Source organism: Equus quagga, chromosome 3, assembly GCF_021613505.1.
Source record: "Equus quagga isolate Etosha38 chromosome 3, UCLA_HA_Equagga_1.0, whole genome shotgun sequence".
Classification (NCBI taxonomy): domain Eukaryota; kingdom Metazoa; phylum Chordata; class Mammalia; order Perissodactyla; family Equidae; genus Equus; species Equus quagga.
Genome location: NC_060269.1, coordinates 32,098,798 through 32,116,742, shown reverse-complemented (window position 1 = coordinate 32,116,742; position 17,945 = coordinate 32,098,798). Strand labels below are relative to the sequence as shown.

The window sequence follows — 17,945 nt, the reverse complement described above, 5'->3', positions numbered from 1 at the left end:
CCAATTTCAATAAATGCTAAGACTGTATTATAATCTGATTATAAATCATTATCTAGCAGTGGATAACTGAACACATAGGGTAGCTTAGAAATTTGCTATTAGAACAAGAGGAAGCCCACAGGAAAGAAGGTGTAATAAAAATCCTTCTTGTTCACTCATTTATTGGGAAGAGAAATCTCAATCAATTCTGCAAGGAATTTTCAGTTTTTAATCCAATCAAATTTCCTAATCTTTCTAGTGACTGGAAGCAGGTTAGGAGTGAGAGGTAGTGGAATGAAGATGAGGAATTCTGTTTGTAACTAATGACACTAAAAGCCTGGGAAAAAGATAAAACCCAAATCACCAAAGAACATTCTTTCCTTAAAATGTTTTCAAAATAAATATGAGACCAATCTTTAGAACAATGTACAACCATGGATAAGTGAAAGCCCTTAGGAAGGGGGACATTTTGGATAACTCTTGAATCTTGTATAATCAAGACCCAGGAGAACTGGCTTGTTTCCAGTTTCCTGGCAAAAGAAAATGCGGGATGGTAGGGTCTGACATTTCAATGTTTTATCTGAAACTATGAAATAGAAACAACTGTGCAAAACATATGACTCAAACAAAAAAAAACCCAAATGTACAACTCTGAAAATATGCGATCAATGTTTAATATTCTGAGGATTAAGTAACAAAATCAAAAAAGATTTTTTACTTGACTAGGTTCATTTCTTCTGAATTCTTCTAAGAGTTAAAAATGAACTATCACACTTATTGATTTAGAACCATCAGATTTTACTTCAGGAAAATCTAATACCTTTCAAAAAGTTATAATTTTAATGTTAGCACAAAAAATTACTTCCTAACATTTCATTTTAAAAAAACTTTTCCGCAGCCAAAGATTCCTATTTTTGAATTACAATACTGCAAGGCACATACAGAACTCACCTCCTTCAAAACACACAGAAGAAATACTCCCTGAAATATAATTTTAAAATCCTTAAACAATTATAAATACTACAAATTTAGCAATTTTTAGGTAAAAATGTTGCTCCTATAGGATCATGCACCTTTCTTAAAATCATTCAGCACATATGTATAAATAATCCTTTTTTAAAACATTTGTATTTGAAATGCAGATACAGTGATGCTGAAGACAGCACTAAAACCTGAAAAGTACTACAGCTTGATACATTTTATGTTATTGCCTTCATTAGAGACTGTATCATCTCTAGTATTTTTCAAAGACTTGAATTTAATAATGGGATAACTACATAGGAAATAAAGGATTTTCCTTCTTTTTTAACAATATTTCCTTCACTTCTAACATTAATTCTTTTAAAAGATGCTAAATGAATTATATTTTTTCTTAATAGGACCATTTAAATACCTCTACTAAATTTAATGCAGCTTAATTAGGGACCAGGTACACATTTTCCTCTGAAAATTTTTGGTCAAGCATATCTATCCACGAAAGCAAATGGAATTTTAAGAGGTAGATTTTTTTCCCATGATGCATTTTGTTAATAAATGTATTGTCAAGAAAATTAAATCAAGCACTGAGTGTGTTTTCTTAAAGTATAAGGGTCTAATGAAAAGAAAAATAGAAGATATGATATGGTATTTGTTACAGTTTGACATTTTAACAGTCACGGTACTGGATGTTTTGTGACCAGTGCATTTTGGACTCTCGGGATCAAAACACGAGTCTGCCGACTGTATTAAATCCTCCGCCGCCGCCTCCACCAGTTGGTCCGCAGCTTCCTGGCGGATCATTGTCGTCAAATCCATTGGGCCGAAACGAACAGGAGGCAGATGCAGCTTGTAGGGCCCGGGCTCGAGCATTCAACTCTTGTTCCTAAAATTAAAAGTAATTTTTATACAGTGAAAATCCTAAATACAACTGATGGGTATATCACCTATATAAATATTTTAAAACTGCCTTAATCCTTAATAAGCATCCTTCAAATTTCAGTAACTAAAAAATTACTGATTATACTAATCCTTACCAAATCTTACTAAGGTAAGTATGTAAACACAGATGGAGCAAACAAGATAGAGAGCAAAATCCTGGTGAAACTCGACAGAACAACAGATCCTAAAGGCTGTTCTGTTTCAAGAGAGAACACTGTTTCAATACTGCCTCACTTTACAGAAGAGGAAACTGAAACCCACAGCTCTAAAATTTCTCTACAGAAATACTACAATTCTTGCAACACTCATCAACACAAATAGGAAGAGATTTCTTTTCTAATATACAGAATGTAGAGTTCAACAGTTATGACGATGGATTATCCACTCTCTATCAAGTGGGGCTATTTTGGAAGTGGGTGATTACAGGAAAAGGTGCAAATAATGAAAGAGGACTGAATTTTTTCTACCCTTTCCTTAGAATACTTCTCAGTAAATAAAAGTAAGACAGATCTCAAAAACAGTGCTAAGGAAAATGGAACCTATCTCCTTAAAAATTTTCCCTACCAGATTATTACAACTTTTATCAGGAACCACATTTATCATGTGCCAGACACATATTAGGTCCTCAATAAATATTAATGATCTCAGATTATAACACTGTAAGGTACTTAGCCACAAAAGGAGCCAATGTGAATAAAAAATGACAAATTCATTTGGAAAGGTTTAAAACTGGATTCTAAAACTGGCACAAACTCCTTGGAAGCATATGCAAAACATTCTGGCATGTGCTCATCTTTCTGGGAAAGGGTCTATAACTTTCAAATGAGGTGGATGTCAACAAGGTTTAACAGCCACTGGTAATAGCATAACTCTTAATTCGTTAGGCATAATCATCCTGAAGAACTTTCAAATACAGTTAACATTAATAACAGAAACTGTACTATTTCCAATTTTCAACTGAAAGCCCAGTTACTTTGCTCCATCCAGCAAGGTAATATTATAATTTCTAGCTAATTTTTTTTTTAAAGATTTTATTTTTTTCCTTTTTCTCCCCAAAGCCCCCCGGTACATAGTTGTATATTTTAGTTGTGGGTCCTTCTAGTTGTGGCACGTGGGACACCGCCTCAGCCTGGCTTGATGAGCGGTGCCATGTCCGCATCCAGGATCCAAACCTGCAAAACCCAGGGCCGCCGCAGCAGAGTGTGCGAATTTAACCACTTGGCCACGGGGCTGGCCCCTCTAGCTAAATTTTTTTAGTTAACTATTCTCCCCCTTTTATAAGACGCCCAATTTTTTATTATGGGGAAAAAAACCCAGGCTTATTCTGACATCTATCCCTCATATTATAGATACCTTGTTTCTCAGTAGCATACACTGACTGCTGTGTGATTCCCAATACACAAATGATCAAGTGTCACATATTTCTATGGCTGAATGTGACCTTAGATAACAAATCCTTGTAACAGAACGACCTAATTAACCCTGATAGGGCTTAGAGAGGCTTCTAAAATATAATTTGCAGGATATTTCTCAAAAACATTTTTTTTTCATTTTTCTCTGTCATTTACATTTATAATTGCTGTGCCCTCTGTATAAGGTCTAACTACACAATATTTTTCAGGAGATATATTAATTTATTCTTCCATCTCTAAAATTAAAGCAAGAATTACAAATGTTTTATAGATAGAAAATAAAAGCCATAGATAAATCAGAAATAGACACAAAAATAAGAAACAAAATCCTCTGCTGTAGCTCTATAATTTATTAAACTATCTAAACAAGCAATGAAAATATAACTCTGTGCCTAAGAAACAATATCTGGTTTCAGGTACAGATCATGTTATCTAATGAAATAAACAAAATTGAAGGAATGGGCAAGGTAGAGCTCAAGAATTTCTGCTCCCGAAAGACATGGCATTTTGCCTGGACTTTGTAAAAAGTGCTTTCTCCCCAGAAGCTATTTTGAAGGACACACAAAACACAAAATTAAGTGAATAACTCCACTGCTTCTGAGACACCTGAAACCTATATTTCAAGACACAGAGCTTCCCAAGAAAGTAATATTCCTTTTTTGCTTTCTTACCTATTTATATAAATACATGGCTGACAGAGAAAAATGTATGATACTCTGTTTCAGAAGACAAGCTTAAAAATGGGTAAAAGTAGGGAAAATTCCTTTCCATTTTATTTCTCTTAATACAGATGAGAAAATTGTGTATAAAGTCAAAAATTAGGATTCTCACAGAATATGCAATTTATATCCTAATTTTTTATCAAGTAATAAAGTTAATTCATATTTCAGTAGTGGACTATAGGTCTATTCACAGAAAGGAGTTACTGTTGCTTTGGGACAAATAACTTTCAGTATATTTAGATCTCTCATTTAAGTAAATCTGTTAACATGAAATTAATTCATCTTTTATTTTTCTTTAAACTACACAGATATAATGTATACTCTCTGTACGTACGATAAAGAAAAAAATTAAGACATCAAACTACCACCTTTTCCAAAGAAACAAAGAAAAGAAACCTAGTAAGAAAGGAGAGAAGTCTGCCTGCAGTTGACGTGGGACCTGTGGGACAGGTGATATCTTCACAGTGCACTGGTGGTGCAACTTACACAATCTTTCTCTCACTGGATTTTAACCAAAAGCATAATTTTTGTAGTCCAGGCGCTAAAATAATGGAGATACTCCTAATGGAAGTTGGACTGAGGTGAAAGAAATATATGGAGAGTAAAGCCTTTTCCAAAATTTACTTTGAGGTCCACAATTTGTTTTGCTCTCCTGTGTGTCAGGCTATGAAACAGAGTAGAAAATGATTTGTCATATAGTATTTTCTGCCCAGGCTTTTCAAAACCACTAATCTTGCCAATACTAGAAACAGCAAGAGTTTCTTTCTAACACTTGTAAATCTAGTTGTGACTTTAGTAAAATTCAAAAGTGGAATCCTAAAAAAAGCTTGCTAAAATTATACAAGGTGAATTTCTAATGTGATTGTATAGTATTAAAGAAAGCAGCTCCCCGGATATGTACTAAAATGGTAAATTCATTTGCAGTACTGCTCAAAAGTAAAGAAGCTCAAAATGTTCAACTCCACATCCTTACTTTTACTAAAATTCAATTAAATTTTTACAACTGTTTTATAAATAGATACAATGCTATTTCTTAGAGCTAAAGTTGTATTCTAGACTTAGCAATCCACTATAAGCCATTATTACTATTAAATAGGCACAAATTTTGAACTATACCTAAAAAAGCGAATGTAAAAACAAAAATGAGAGTAAGAAAAACATATATATACACACTCTCTGTGCTCAAAATGAAAAAAATGACAGCTGAAAACTGCTGTATACAAAAACCTCAACATCACACACTCCCCCTGCCTGGCAATTCTGAGAACGTGTTCATCAGTAACAGAAGAAACAAGTCTCTGAACACAGACTTAAACGCCAGGATGATTTGGTTAAACAGTATGAGAAACACCACAATTCAAACCAGATCAATTACATCATTGTATTTAAATGTAAATAATACAAAATATAAATATATTTAAGTTTCTAATTAAGACTTGAATATTTATTATTGTAATTTGCTTTAAAAAGGCACTTTGACAATTAAGCTTTAATAGCCTGTCTTAATACAGGTAAATAAATACCTTAACGCAAAACTTAGCAATATCTTTTCTCATTAACAACTTGCTAATCTGAGACTTAAGATAGAATTTAGAACTGCCCAACACTGAAAAACTGAATTAACAAAGTACATAATGCTTTTCTTTTATAGTGACAAAGTACATAATGCTTTTCTTTTATAGTGACATATGGGCCTTAAAACAATAGTAAGAATGACTCATCACACTCAAATATTGTAAAATCAGGATGCAATGGAGTAAATGGCAAGATAGAGAAAATCATTCGGAGCTAGGCTACAACAGAGTTGTTACTGTTGTAAGAGCTTTTAGAATTCCAATCACAGAAATTAGAGTAGTTTATAGTAGTTTTTCATCTTTTCAAAACTCATGTCTCTCCTTTGATAAATACTTCACCCAATCATTGATATATAAATAATCTGCATATTTCCAAAAGTCAAGACTGCATTAGGCTTTATTTTCTATGTTATATAGTACAGAAAATTTCTATTTCAACCCAACCTTCTTACCCTCGCTCCACCCCTCCAAGAGGGACATGGCTGAATACATTCCATTACCTTGACTGTAAGCCTTCTGATTGGATAATAGAATCTTTGGTAGTGAATCAGTTTTAACAAATATTCTGAATTTCTAATTTTTTTCCTGTAAAGTCTATTATTTTTGTGTCACTCTAAAATACCACCATATCCCTTTAAAAATGTATCATGTATCATTGAGCATTTTACAGTAAATTTGAAAACGTCCTTCTAAAAATCAGCACCATAGTGGCCTATTTCTTCTCTTATTCTATCTGTATCTTTTAAGAGTTTTGTGACTTTGTGTGAAACACAAAATTTTTAGAAACTTATCTAAACTCATAAAATCACTTGGACTACCCAATTAATATGCCTACAGTCTCACCTATAATTACTGCTGATCCTTTATGTTGATAGCAAGTTGGCAGGCTTCAAAGAAAAATACTTTCAGCAAGATCTTCATTAACTTTAAAGTAATAAAGTCACTAACTCCTTGCAAAAAGTATATTTACAAGTAAATTCAGGTGATATGAAACTTTTATTCCATGGCTTTTCTTTACTAATTGTTCTATCATCTCCTTGGTTTTATTGCTCAGGTCCTTCAAGAGTAAAAATGTCCTTGCTCTACATAGTCTGCCTCTTAGTGTTCTTTATCTTATTCACCTGAATGTCGATAAACAGCCCTTCAAATATTTATACAAAGGTCTAGAATGGAATAAACACCAAATTTAGCAGTTGTTTCCCCAGGCAGTGGGACTGAAGAGCAGAGGGAAGATACTTACATTTTAGTAAACTTGCCATATTTCTGTGGAATGATTTTATAATGATCTCATCTTTTGTAATTAAAAACAAATAAGGTCTTCTATACTGCAACTAATTGTGACTTTTCATAATTAATTCATAACATTAGAAAGTAAGACAATTTAGTTATATAGGTTGAACCCATTTCATATAAACTCAGACTCAAATTTCAAAATCACCACTGTAAATTCCTTAAAAATGTAGACGTTAAGCTGGATTTCAAAATTAGGGTACTCATTTAACCACCCGTTAAGTGTTTAAATATTTTCTACAAATGATGAAGCTTATATTTCCAACTTACCTGTAAATAGAGTTTATTGTCTTTTGTTACAGCATCCATAAGTTCTTTCTGTAGAGGTGGGTCTCCATTTACCCAGAGTCCACTGGTTGAATTATTAGCACTTAAACTATTAGTGCTGTTCTGTTTTTTATACAAAAGCACATAAGCTGTGTCCTTTGGAAACCTACTTGTAATTTTCTGGACTGAATGAAATGAAGTAAACGTCACTCTGCTATCATTAAATAAAAACCATTCTTTTGACATTTCCTTATTTTCCAAATCCTGTTCAATAACTGCACTGGGACTATCTCTTCCTAGTAAATGACTCCGGGAGGACGCTAATGCCAGAGTTTCAGACTGGTGGCACACCTGGTATGAGGACTCTGAACCTGTGATGTTTCTGGCATAAGAATAGTAATGCCCACTTTCAGAGGATATACCAGAGTGAACGACAACAGAACTTAATAGATAGGGCACCAATCTGGGGCAGCAAACTTCTTCAGTTCCAGAAGGCTTTAATTTTTTAGCTAGGTTCTCACTAATATCAGTGAAGTCGACATCTATAGACCAACTTTCTGACAATGAAGAGAAAGAAGTAGTTCTTTTAACTGGCAACTCCAAAACCAGTGGCAGTGACACATTGTCTAAAATTTTTCTTCTCACATGATACTTCTGATCATATGAAAATCTCAGGAGAGTAAGAATAAGGTATTCAGGTTCCTCCGTGATTTGCATAGTTTTCTCAGCATTCTGCAGAGAGGCACAGTTTTCACAATAATATTGGTTGTCACCAGTTAGAATCTCTGGAGCCAAAAAATAATTTAGTAAGTCAGTTACAGAAGGTGTGGTTTCACCTCCTGGTTTGTGAGGTACATCTTTATTAACAAGAATCTTGCTAGATTCATTAGGGACAGAAGTGTTTTCAGTACAGCAAAACTCATCAGGAGGACTGCCTACCATTCTTTCATTCACAGCTGAGTCACAGACAAAGGCAGCTGTTGCTGGATTATAAACTCCCGGTTCTTCCGAAGGACCGGGGACACTGGCTCGCAGTAGACCACCACCTTGTGTACTGGGTGATAATGCTGGATCTTGAAAAGACAAGTTTTCCAAAGAGGAAGGACAAAAGGCAAGTGAAAGATCCGTAAAGGCTTCCACTTTTTGTGAGGTACTCCTGCAGTTCAAACAACATATGTGAGTCCGTAGTTTTCCACCAAACATTTTTTCTATTAAAGTCTTCTCACCATCACTTGTGCAAGGGCTCTCTGTTAGGAAAGCTGCCTTACTGGCTACTTCCTGTAAAGAAGTTTCACTGCACCCCAGACTTTCAGAAGGCTTGTGTGAGGACTGAACTTTCAAGATCTTTTCTTCTTCATGGAGCCTGCAGGACAGTATATCATTATATAGCTACTTCACTTAAGTTTAAATGTCATTTCTATTTAAAAATATTGATGGCTTAGATAAACAGTCAAATTATTTTTATCAAATATAATGCTTAATTTAAAAAATCAAGTTTCTCCCTTTTTTCAATCAAGCAGAATATTGAACAACTGGAGAATGTAGATTAGAAGAGAAGCCAGGGGCTATTACTTCCCTATAGTCTTATTACATTTTCTTCATACTGCTATTTTATAGCACTTATTACATTACAGTTAATTATATATGTCCATTAATTGTCTGCTCTACCTGTCTGCCTGACATCTCATGGAAAGCCTGGCACACAGAAACCATTTGACATATCCTCAGCTGAATGGAAGGAAGATCGCACATGTTGAGCTCAACTAACTTTACTAGTCATTCATATCACAGAAGGGAAGCAAACACAAGGAGATACAAGAAGAGAATAGGTTTTATTAATGGAGTGGTAAAGACAATAAAATATACCAAACGCACTCAAGTTCAAACTGGTCTAAAGAAGCAGCTATTAAATTTTTTGGTCTCAAGACCCCTTTATATTCTTAAAAATAATTGAGGAACCCAAGAGCTTTCATTTATGTAGTTGTATCTATCAATATTTACTGTATTCAAAAACTGAGAATACAAGTAATAAGATAATACATTTAAAAACAATAATAAACACATTACATGTTAATTAATATAAACAACATTTTTTAATGAAAAAGTTATATTTTCTAAAACTAAAAAAATTTAATGAGAAGAATGGCACCATTTTATATTTTGCAAGTATTTCAAGTATCTGGCTTAGAAGACAGCTGTATCCTCATAGCTGCTTTGCATTCAATCTATTGTAATATGTTGTCTTAGATGAAGCATATGGAGAAAACCTGGCCTCAACTATATATACACAGATATGTAGTTGGAAAAGGGAAGACCTCTGAAAGTGATTTGGAAACCCCTAGGGGTCCTTGTACCACACTTTGAGAACAGCTGGTCTAAAGTAAGAAAATTTAAAAAAGAAACCAAATTAAGAACAAAAGAACACTTAAAAACATACAAGGAACGCAAGGTATTTTAAAGACTTAACACTTGAAATATGTTTTTAAAGGTAAAAACAATATTCTGTAGAAATAATCTGTTATGAAAGAACACAATTCAAATCATAACTTTAAAAATACTTTTTACCTGTCTAGCAGAAATCTGAGGTATTCAGAACAGTCCTGCTGAGATCTAGGGGTAAACCATGGAGGTCTGGAAGCCTCAAAGAATATCCGAGGTGCATAAGCTTCTCTCTTTTGATATTAGTATAGAAAATACAAGGAAGTGATTCTCACACTATGAACCAAATAAATGAAATCTCAATATATGTTTAATAAAGATTACTTAAAATTACCTTGTGCTTAACCTTTACTACAAAGTGCCAAACACGGAGGAAGACAAAATTAGTTCGAAATCAATTTACGTAATCTTCAATCATAACTTCTCATTTTGCAGATGAGAATTAAGATCTAGAGAAATGATGTGACTTGCCCAAGGTCACACAGCTACATTAGTGGCGGGGGAATTACATCAGAACCCAGGTCTAACTCTTAATATAATGCTCTTGGCATCATCCCTCTATGATAGTCATGTACTTGAGTCCACAATTTTTTGAAAAACCAAATCTGAAAAAGATATGTTAATGAATATATATTTTGGATAAAGTAATAAGGGGAATACTCTACAAGGGCCATGCATACATCCTTTAGGTGAACATTTCCTAGACTGGGTCCACACGTCATAAATATACAGAATGTGAGCGCACTGGTTAGGGACCTTGCTGATTTTATTTTTTTTAGTACAGTGGCAGTTTAGTGAAGGGGTTGTTCTTTGGGGAGCAATCTAGACTTTGGAGCAATCTAGGTTCAAATCCTAGATTTTGCCACAAGAAAAAAAGAACTGAAAAGGCATCTGAAAAGATGTGATTATAACTTGAAAATTTACAATTCTTCCAATATTTTGAATATTTGTGGTATATAACAGAGAGTCCTCAGTTAAGGAAAACTAGATTGAGATAGGACTGTTACAGTACTTTGAAGGAAGGAAGTTTAGAGTACTGCTTGAGCATGGGCGCCAGAGTCATTTGGTCTATATCCCAATCTTGCATGAGTTTGTATGACCCTGAAAGAAGGTAACATGAGCCCGTTTTTTCATCTGTAAAATGGGAATACTACCCTATTAACTCATAGATCGGTTTTGAAGATTAAGAGATGACACAAGTAAACCACTTAGCACAGGAGCTAGACCAATTTAAATGCTCAATAAATGTTAGCTTTATTAATTACAAGAAAAAAGTCTTTTCAATTAAAAGGAAATCTGCCTACCTAAAATAATTCTTTTTGGCCTGCTATCAGACAGGGTCTTAACTCTGACAGAACTTTAATTAGGTTCTCTTGTTAATTCTTTTCTTTTTTTCTTGGGAGCATGGAAATCTCCTAAGGTTTTTTCTAATAGTTCTGATTTAATAAGTTAATATAGTATCTATAATGTATTCATGTCTACATGTATATACGTAGATACATATATACATACATATTACATATAGTATACAGTAAATATAGACTAGTGATAAAGCAAGTGCAGAAGTTAATTTACTAGGAAAGAATGTTTGGGAGTTGGAGGGAGGAGATTTCATCTCCCTTGGTCCTGAGATCTAAATTTAATTTGTGAACATAGTTCCCCTAGATAGAGAATAACAACATTATCCCTTTGAGTATATTAGTACTCATAGGCCATCACTATCATCTAATATGTCAATCCAGTCTTAATTCTTTCCATTTAAGAAGTTATACTTGAGATACTTCTCAGCTTATAGAAAGGAAATAAGGCATTCCTGTCAAGTCAATCCCATCAGTTCTGAATCCATCTTCTCTTCTGGCTCTAATGACCTACTCCTTTAGACCTCTGTGAAACTAAGACAATCAGAGTAAAACCAGAAAATAATAATATGTATTATTTATAAATGGTATATATTATTCACACGCATTGCTCAAAATTTACAGTTCCTTGAGCATAAGGATTCCTCTTTGTATGCTTATCAGACTGTATATTGTGTCTCTCAATGTCTGCTGAATGAATGAATACATACTATGTGTGATTTTCTTGCCATTAGTATAAATTCATTTCCTTGGATTAATTTGTGGACATAAAAGATCAGCACAAAATTTTAAGCTCTAGAATGTAATGGATGAACAATTCTTATTGCAAATAAAATAAACAGTTCTGTTTATCCATTACGTTCTAGAACTTAAAGTTTTAGTCACAATGAAAGAGAAGGCAATGTGCCACAAAATTATTTCAATTGTTCATTACTCTGAAAATCTATCAGTCTAGTACCTATAAACTATTAAAGACATATTTAAAAAGATTTCCTCATGAATGAGCTTATTTACTGGATATAAAATCAGATTTTACCTGTAATAATTAGAAGAATAGGTCAGCATAATATTCATCTACAAGAATGGAAAGTAGGAGGAAGAAATAAAAATTTAGGGTATATCCTGGTTTTAGGCAGTATCTCTTTAGTATTTCTAAGTGGATTTGTTGTGTTGGGTGAGATATATATTATTTTATCAATTAAAAAGGTTCACCAAGTTTGGTCTAATGTGAAATTTAAAGAGTGTTATCAATGAAGTTAACATATACATATTACACATATTTACACTTACCTGTGTATGAGCCAAAAAGGCAAAAAGATGCTGTAATTTTTTCATTAGTGAATTGCACCCATTTAGATTTAAAGATAATACTTGTCTCCTGAAACTGAAAGAGAATAAAATATAATGATTTTTGTGTACATATGTTCACCCACATGCATTTCATTAAGCCTAAAAGGTAGTTAGTTCAAGAATATATTATCCTCAAAGTAAAACTTCAGTTACCTGATGGTCCTTTAGCTAGCAAAGTTACTACCTACAATGTAGTGAAGAAGGAAGGGGAGAATGATGTTAAATGAAGACTTATTATGTGGCCTGGCAATGGCCTATGTGCTGTTACATATTATTCCTATTTTCTGAATTAGCAAATAGAAACAGATTAAGCTATTAATTAATAAACTAAGTAAGCAACTTTTAAACACTGCATGAAATTAAAAAAAATAAGCTGTTAACAAAACATACTGTAAAGTTAGAGTGACTTAAAGAGTGTGCTACTAGTACAGGATGCAAAAAGGATAAACTATTCAAAAAATAGCACGTATAGGAACAATTGGGATCTATTTGGGAAAAAATGGAGTTAGATAAGATTTTATATCATTAGAAATGCCATGTAGGAGTAATGAGTTAAAGTACAAAACTACTGAAGTATTTTTTTTTTAAAAGGGGAAATTTAGAGGGGCAAGGCTTCCTAAAATTCACACACTATAAATGAAAAATAGCAGATCTGACTACATAAAATAAAAAACTACAAATGAAACACTACAAATTTGGATCACACTGACTAGAAGAAAGCATCTAACAAAGGATTATCATCTAGAGTATATTTAAATCACTATGAAAAAGAAAAGACCCAATAGAAAGGTGCACAAAGAAAACAACAGGTTACTCAGAAGAGAAGCACAAACGAACAAAGAAAATAGAGTGGGAAAAATTGTAATGGTCAGCAAAATGCAAATTATGACAAAAAGACATTTCTCCCCAGATTGGAAAAAATTTTAAAGACTGATTATCATATGAAGTACTACTAAAGGTATGAGGTCATAGGTACCATCACATACAGTCGTGCATCACTTAACAACGAGGATCCATTCCGAGAAATGTGTCATTAGGTGATTTTGTCATCGTGTGGACATCATAGAGTGGACTTACACAAACCTAGGTGGTATAGCCTACTACACACCTAGGCTACATGGTACTGATCTTATGGGACCACTGTTGTTGTACATGAGGTCTGTCATTGACCGAAATGCTGTTATGCGGCAAATGACTGTATGAGTATGCAAGTTCAAATGCTATAGTCTTTCTGAAGAGCAATTTGGCATACCCTGTTCAGAGAATATCCTCTACATATGCATATGAGCAGAGAGATGTGAATTATGAGCAAAACCACCTAATACTCATCAATAGGAGTATGGTTAAATAAATTATGGTATACCCATTTACTCAGAATGACATAGCTCTTTCATTGTCCTAACATGGGAATATGTCCAATACAATTAAAAGATAAAAACAAGTGGCTGGAAAAGAATACACAAATAAGATTTTTCTATATTTTTTTAAAAAACAATGCATTTGTTTTTGTACTAGATAAAATCTTATAAAAAGGTCTGGGACAATGCACACAAAACTGTTAACAAATTACCTTTGGGAATGGGAATGTCTAATTTTTTTTAATTAAAAAAATTTTTTTTATATCTGATTTTTGTTTTATATACTTCTAGATTTAGTTTTTTTAAACCATGAAGAATTCACATATTACCACAGAAATAAAATATGCCGTCTGCCTATTCTGAAATAGTATCATTGGCGACTGTACAACGGGGTGTGCTCTTTGAAGGGCTGTTGCCAGTTATAATTGCTCTGGGTCTCTGCTTTCCCTATCCCCAAGACGGCTGCACTGGATGACCTCTAGCGGTGAGACATGGATTCTTTCACTTTTACGCCTAGTATCACTTGTGACTAAGAGTACACATTTTCTTAAAAAACAAACAAAAAATCCCAAATATGAACAAACCAGAAAACAAAAGAGAATACTAAACCAAACAAAAAACACCTTAGTGTTGATAGTATATTCTGGGGCCAAGAAATAAAATAAAACTAACTCTTCATCTTTCAGTTTATGATTTCTCTAGGTAGGGAGAAAAACTTAAAAAGGCTTGGAACTCAATTTATACACATCTTTGGTCAAGTTCCACGATTACAGCAGGCCCTCCATACCCGTGGGTTCCACAGTCTGAACATGTATGGACTCTTTTTCTTGTCATTATTCCCTAAACAATATAGTATGACAACTATTTACACAGCATTTACATTGTATTAGGTGTTATAAGTAAGCTACAGATGATTTAAAGTATACAGGACGATGTGCAAAGGTTGTGTGAAAACACTACCCCACTTCATATAACGGACTTGAGCATCTGCGGATTTTGGTATCCTCAGCGGACCCTGGAACCAATCCCCCTCACATATGAGGGGGAACTGTACTCTTTCAGTATTGAAGAGAAAAATTCAACCATGTTTTTTGCCTTTAGGTATCACTATTTTGTACCTTTACATAGAGTATTCACATAGCTAACAATCTCTGATTTCCTATTTGTTTGCTGCAACAGAAAATGAATTTGAAAGTAAATCTGCAAGAGGGCAAAGGAACACGTCTGTTAGTACATGTTCAGTATTTATCAACCTGGGGTGGGACGCAGAGCTTAAAGTTTTTTTAACAGCAACAGAGAAGTTATTGATCTGATAAAAAGCAAAATATCTACAAGCAGAAAAATCTAAAAATGACCCCCTCAAAAGATACATATGTTATTTTATTTTTTATTTTATCTTTTTTGAGGAAGATTAGCCCTGAGCTAACTACTGCCAATCCTCCTCTTTTTGCTGAGGAAGACTGGCCCTTAGCTAACCTCCACGCCCATCTTCCTCTACTTCATGCATGGGACGCCTACCACAAGCATGGCTGTTGCCAAGCAGTGCCACGTCCGCACCTGGGATCCGAACAGGCGAACCCCAGGCCACTGAGAAGCGGAACGTGCGAACTTAACTGCTGTGCCACCGGGCAAGCCCCAATATATATGTTAAAATAAAATACACTGTCTTATACGATAAGAACAAATTAGTACTTAAGGAAACTTAAAACTCTTTGGAATAAACTCAATCAATCCCTTTGTTACACTAATAAATATCAAGTCAGAGTAACTCAAAAGATTCTACATGCAATACATAATATAAATATAAAGTAGACTTTATGTAAGTTAACATTTTAATAGCTCCTGAGTACTAAAAGCAACTTCATTTCTGAATAAGGCAATTATATGAAAATATTAATATTTCTGCCATTTATAATAACGTGAAGACAAGCCCACCATCTTATATTTCATCAGCATGCATCAATTTCTACAGTTAAAATGAAAAAAAAAAAAAGGTCCAAATTTGAACTTACTCTGTGGCCATAAACAACGCCTGTATAACACTGTTCATATAACATGTATTTCCTAGGTTAATAAGACCAGTTTTCCCAGTTTCAGATTTTCCAGAAAGTCTAGACAAGCAAGATGCCAAAGAATTGGATTGCGAAGTCCAGGCACTTTGACTGAGAATCAATTTAATCTTCTCTTCACTGGGCTTAGGAAAATCCTGTCAGTCATGAAAAGGAAAAATAGTTTAAAAATATAAACTATTCTTGTTATTAACATCATAAAGAAAGTTCTTCCACTGACATTTTTCTTTTTTTTGAGGAAGATCAGCCCTGAGCTAACATCTGCTGCCAATCCTCCTCTTTTTACAGAGGAAGAAGGGCCGTGAGCTAACATCCGTGCCCATCTTCCTCTACTTTTTATGTGTAATGCCTGCCACAGCGTGGCTTGCCACACGGTGCCATGTCTGCACCCAGGATATGAACCGGCGAACCCCGGGCCGCCAAAGCTAACAGCTGTGCCACTGGGCCAGCCCCTCCACTGACATTTAACCTTTCTTTTTTCCCACTTAGTTTTGAAATCACTGACAGTACTTGACCAGCCATCAAAAAATCAAATTATACTACATGGTAAAAATAATCATCTCCTAAAATAAATCTCTGCTGAAGGCAGAGTTTCTCAAGCTGAGGAGTACTCAAGAATCAGGAGTTCAGGTCACATTTGAACTACTTATGTTTCCTATTTGCCAGCAAAATGTTTTCAAAACAAAACTTTGAGTTCAGGGAATATACTGCAGTGTTATTCAAAGACAACAGAATGAGGACTTAAAATTAGCACACAATTGAATAAGCTCAACAAATAATTTGCTAATTTTGTAATACAAAGAAATACCTCCTTTTCATTCACTACCAATATCTACCCAGTATTAACCCTTAGAAATAAAAGCTCAAAGTAATCAGGGGATGAAAAACGAAAGCATTTAAGCACAACGACCTCTGACTTTGAAAAATAAAACTCAATCTCACGTTTAACCATAGAGAAAATTATTACAAGACATAGAGATAAAATTTTAAGCATTAAGTGATTTCAAGCACGAGCATTGGAGAATAAGGAAAGTTGGTAAAATCATTAAGGCTTTTTTTGGACTGTTTTTCCCACGTGGTAATCAGCCCTCAGAAAACATTTTCTGAAGGAAGTTTAATCTCCTGATTTTTTGTTGACAGCTAATAGAAAGCGCTTCCCTTGGGTTAAGAGCGAGGCCCTTGCTTCTTCTGAGACTACTTCAGTTATCAGAATTCTCAATATGTAAAGCACTGAAGAATAACAACCAATTAATAACAGCAACAGCTTTCTTCTATGGACATAGTGACATCATAGGAAGAGATTAACATTACTATCAAATCCATGACACAAAGCTCCTACATGTGCAGACAGTTACTTCTGAAGTGTCAAAGCGTCATACCAGTGGTACTCATTAATTGCTGCAGTCTTGTGTTCTGGGCTAAACCAAAACCACTTTGATTTAGCCAACTATATAATAGCAAAAATATAAAACAGCAAAAAATATCAAAAATATGATAGCAAAAAGAACATGTCTTGTATTCATTTAACAGAAGTGATGATGAAACCTTATATTGTATTTCAGATCTCAAAAAGGAACAATATTAATAGAACTGATTTCTAATAACTTCTGATTAAGTGTGAGTGAGGCAGAGTCTCCAACTCTTTTTGCTACACCCTGATTAGCCATTAAGTTTACTAAGAGGAAAGTGGGCTTATTGTGACCCATTCTTCAAGACAAACAGAATCAGTGCTTTTTAGATCCAATATCTATACAAAGTTGAAAAACAGAGTAATTTCACAAATAATTCAAATAAAGATTCTATGAAATATGGACATTCATGAACAGTTCATAGCAAAAATGAAATAAAAGGGAAGAAATCAAAGTTAAATATTTTATTAAACTGCCTTTCCTTGATTCTAAGGTGTATTTTAAATATTTTAATACTTCTGAACACTAGATGTATTCACTTAATATAGCATTTCTTTTTAACAAATTTCCCCAAAAGCTGTTATAAATTTAAAGATACGCTTGTAACTGATGGCATTGTAGAACTGAAGAAATATGGTTATTCATTTAGATGAGTTATAGCAAATAGGAAAAAGATTACCCCCTAAATATTAGTGAACCCTGATTCCAATTGCATTTTCCAAACAAAAAGCATAGTACCATAAAATAGTAAATTGAATAGCTGGTATAGGAATGTTCCACCACATTCACCTATCACATCTT

The 17,945-nt window shown here is 33.9% G+C and overlaps 1 protein-coding gene across 1 annotated transcript in view; it reads right to left on the bottom strand.

The window, feature by feature from the left end:
- Nucleotides 1-756: 756 nt before the first annotated feature.
- Nucleotides 757-17,945, bottom strand: part of USP38 (ubiquitin specific peptidase 38) — a 30,697-nt gene continuing 13,508 nt past the window's right edge. Inside the window, exons 6-10 of the mRNA XM_046656587.1 lie at nt 15,679-15,872; nt 12,249-12,342; nt 9,727-9,833; nt 7,165-8,524; nt 757-1,840 (exon numbers count right to left, since the gene is read on the bottom strand). Coding sequence (XP_046512543.1) covers nt 1,679-1,840; nt 7,165-8,524; nt 9,727-9,833; nt 12,249-12,342; nt 15,679-15,872 — 1,917 coding nt within the window. The 3' untranslated portion in view covers nt 757-1,678. The remainder of the gene's footprint in view (nt 1,841-7,164; nt 8,525-9,726; nt 9,834-12,248; nt 12,343-15,678; nt 15,873-17,945) is intronic.